This window comes from Sinocyclocheilus grahami, unplaced genomic scaffold, assembly GCF_001515645.1.
Source record: "Sinocyclocheilus grahami isolate Dianchi unplaced genomic scaffold, SAMN03320097.WGS_v1.1 scaffold40.1, whole genome shotgun sequence".
NCBI lineage: Eukaryota > Metazoa > Chordata > Actinopteri > Cypriniformes > Cyprinidae > Sinocyclocheilus > Sinocyclocheilus grahami.
Window position 1 is genome coordinate 744,213 of NW_015505219.1, and position 3,100 is coordinate 747,312.

Here is a 3,100-nt window from a genome sequence, read left to right on the forward strand (position 1 = left end):
TTCGAGTCTCATACTGGCAGGGATTGTAGGTGGGGGGAGTGAATGTACAGCGCTCTCTCCCACATTCAATACCATGACTGAGGTGCCCTTGAGCAAGGCACCGAACCCCCAACTGCCCCCCTGGCGCCGCAGCAAAAAATGGCTGCCCACTGCTCCGGGTGTGTGTTCACGGCTGTGTTCACGGCTGTGAAAACCATCCATATTCAAAACGTAATAATCACTTGAATCTAGCTTGCGTTCACTGTTGTACACGGAAGCAGTTCCGGGGGAATTACGTATGAGGTCAGCGCTGCGCATGCGCCGCTCAGAAGTGAAGAGATCAAAACAACGGTCACTAATTAGACGTACAAAACGAGGATTTGTAAAGAAGAATGTCGGAGGATTTCGATATAAGCCAAGAGGAGACTTGTTTTCTCTCTCTCCCACCTTCAATACCACGACTGAGGTGCCCTTGAGCAAGGCACCGAACCCCCAACTGCTCCCCGGGCGCCGCAGCAAAAAATGGCTGCCCACTGCTCCGGGTGTGTGTTCACGGCTGTGAAAACCATCCATATTCAAAACGTAATAATCACTTGAATCTAGCTTGCGTTCACTGTTGTACACGGAAGCAGTTCCGGGGGAATTACGTATGAGGTCAGCGCTGCGCATGCGCCGCTCAGAAGTGAAGAGATCAAAACAACGGTCACTAATTAGACGTACAAAACGAGGATTTGTAAAGAAGAATGTCGGAGGATTTCGATATAAGCCAAGAGGAGACTTGTTTTCTTTTTCTAAAGTAAGGAAACTTTGCTTCTTTTGATCCTGTAAACAAACGTTGGTTTTCACGAGACTCACCGGCGCATGCGCAGCGCTGACCTCATACTTCTTCAGCCGGAACTGCTTCCGTGTACAACTGTTGGCACAAGCTACATTAAAGTGATTATTACGTTTTGAATATGGATATTTTTCTTACAAAAACGCACCGATTCGCTACAGGAGGCCTTTGTTCACCCCCCTCCCGGAGCCGTGTGAGACACTGTTTTTTGTGGAAGGGTGCTTTTTATTTCACGTCTTTTGGACAGAAGGAATGCAACACCCGCTGAGTACAACGATAGAGCTTGAAAGATCAAAGACAATTTTTAATATAACTCCGACTGGATTCGTCTGAAAGAAGAAAGTCATATACACCTACGATGCATCGGGGGTGAGTAAAACACAGCCTAGTTTTTATTTTTGGGTGAACTAACCCTTTAAGGCTGGTCAACAGCGCGAGACAAAGCTACAACGCATCGCGCGCTTGCATACTGGGTAATGATGGGCACGCTCGCAGTGCTGATGGAATGTAATAGTTAAAAGTCCGTAAAACTTCGAGCGAGAAAATCGTGACTGAGGTAGAGAGAAAGCGAGAGCGTCTCAACATGGATTCCCAAACTTGCCACAATAGGCCTCCTGAACAGGGCTACTGAAACTTCCTGGAGTTGGCGGGACAGTAGCAACTTCACAAGTACATACTGAACATGTAGATACATGTTTGGAAATGAATACTTACGGCAAGTATGCTAATAGTGATTAAAGTGAATTCAAAATACTGGAAAGCATTCATAAAAGTAGGCGATCGTTTCCCCTAACGAGAAATTAGTGCGCAGCTCTGTGTTATTAGGCTTCAATGCACTTAAAGGTCAAAGCTTAAATGTCTATATTTAAAATCCCTATTAACTGGACCGAATGTAAAGTGGCCCATTTATAAACAAAGTGATGAAAACGTATATTAAACACTCCGGTGAGAAAGCGGGGCTTCCATTTTGAATGTGCCATGCTACTGGTTCAAAGCTCGCGCTTGAGCTGCACAGCTGGCACGCGCGGTGTGCGAGGAGGAATATTTTTTGGGGAAAAGGGAGTATTTAACATTTTGCGGGGAATCCACAGCGTCGATTTCGACATATTTCCAAGAATGACACAAGCTGCTGTTTGAAAGTTGTAGCCATTCAACAGGTTCAGTGCGGATTTGCGCTGACGGGACTGGAAGAAGCGGTCATTGGGTTTGAATGAAACTATTTAAAGTAAACCCTTAAACTTGAGAACTTGTTACCATTAGAACTAAGTTACTAGAACGGACGCACTGAGCTGGACTTCATGTCTAGACTATACCGCAACACTTGAGGTTATTTAAATGAATGAACAATTAACCGCATTATTTGTTAAGTTTTAAGATTTGAAAAGGGCCATTCAAGTTCATGAGTTAAAAACATTAGATTGACCTGATAATGTAAACATGGAAACCAAACAAACAAAAATATCCGAGTAGTGAATCAGTTGACATGTCAGAGAAATAAATCCTGGAAACACACGGTCAGCTTTTCTAAAAGTCAAAGTCAGTTGTCATGAAACTACATACGTGAATTTTGACATTGCTTCCCGTTGAATAATGTAAAGAAAGCTGGTTTGAGTGTTGTTAAATCTATACCTGATACACTGGCTCAACAAGCTCACAAGTCAAAGAAGTTGTGGCAGCGCTTGATAATGAATGCCTGGGTAACTTACCCGCGTCCCCCGGGGTTTTCATGGTGAAAGTTATCTGCTCCTAACACACAGCAAGCTGGGGTAAGTTGTCAGTTCAGCAGTGGCGAGCCTCGGCCTCTCCCGCAGCCCCGTCTCCAAAAGGCCAAACTTTTGTCCAATGTTCAGCGCTCTTGTTGCTCCCGCTGTGTGATTTCTGGCCTCTTTACACGATCCCTCCAAACCCTCCGACCGACAGCGCTGAGTTTGGGAAAGCGGCTCAGTAACTTACTTCCACTGGCGCGACGGGACGAGGCGCAACGGAGTTCCGAAACAGCGCTCTCCCGTTTGTCCCGGGAGCGATCGATACAATCCCAACACCGCAGGAAAGCAGCACTCAGCGTCTCTCGGTTACATACGCGCGCTCTTGTGCCCAATTGATGGTTTTCGCAACATTTGATCCTTGTGTTAGTTTGTCATCTGCTCTCCTGAGGCTCGCCATTCGCAGTATATCAGTCAGTTTCCCATTCTCTTTTTCACACCGACTTTTTTTCCTTCCTCCACTCTCCCAAGTCTGAAACTACTCGCTGTCTCCTCCCCCCATCTCTCTCTCTCTCTCTCTCTC

The 3,100-nt window shown here is 45.9% G+C and overlaps 1 protein-coding gene across 1 annotated transcript in view; it reads right to left on the minus strand.

Annotated features, from left to right (window-relative positions):
* Positions 1 to 3,086, minus strand: part of LOC107582036 (ETS domain-containing transcription factor ERF-like) — a 62,703-nt gene extending 59,617 nt beyond the window's left edge. The window contains exon 1 of the mRNA XM_016267733.1: positions 2,521 to 3,086. Coding sequence (XP_016123219.1) covers positions 2,521 to 2,542 — 22 coding nt within the window. The 5' untranslated portion in view covers positions 2,543 to 3,086. The remainder of the gene's footprint in view (positions 1 to 2,520) is intronic.
* Between the last annotated feature and the right edge of the window lie 14 nt (positions 3,087 to 3,100).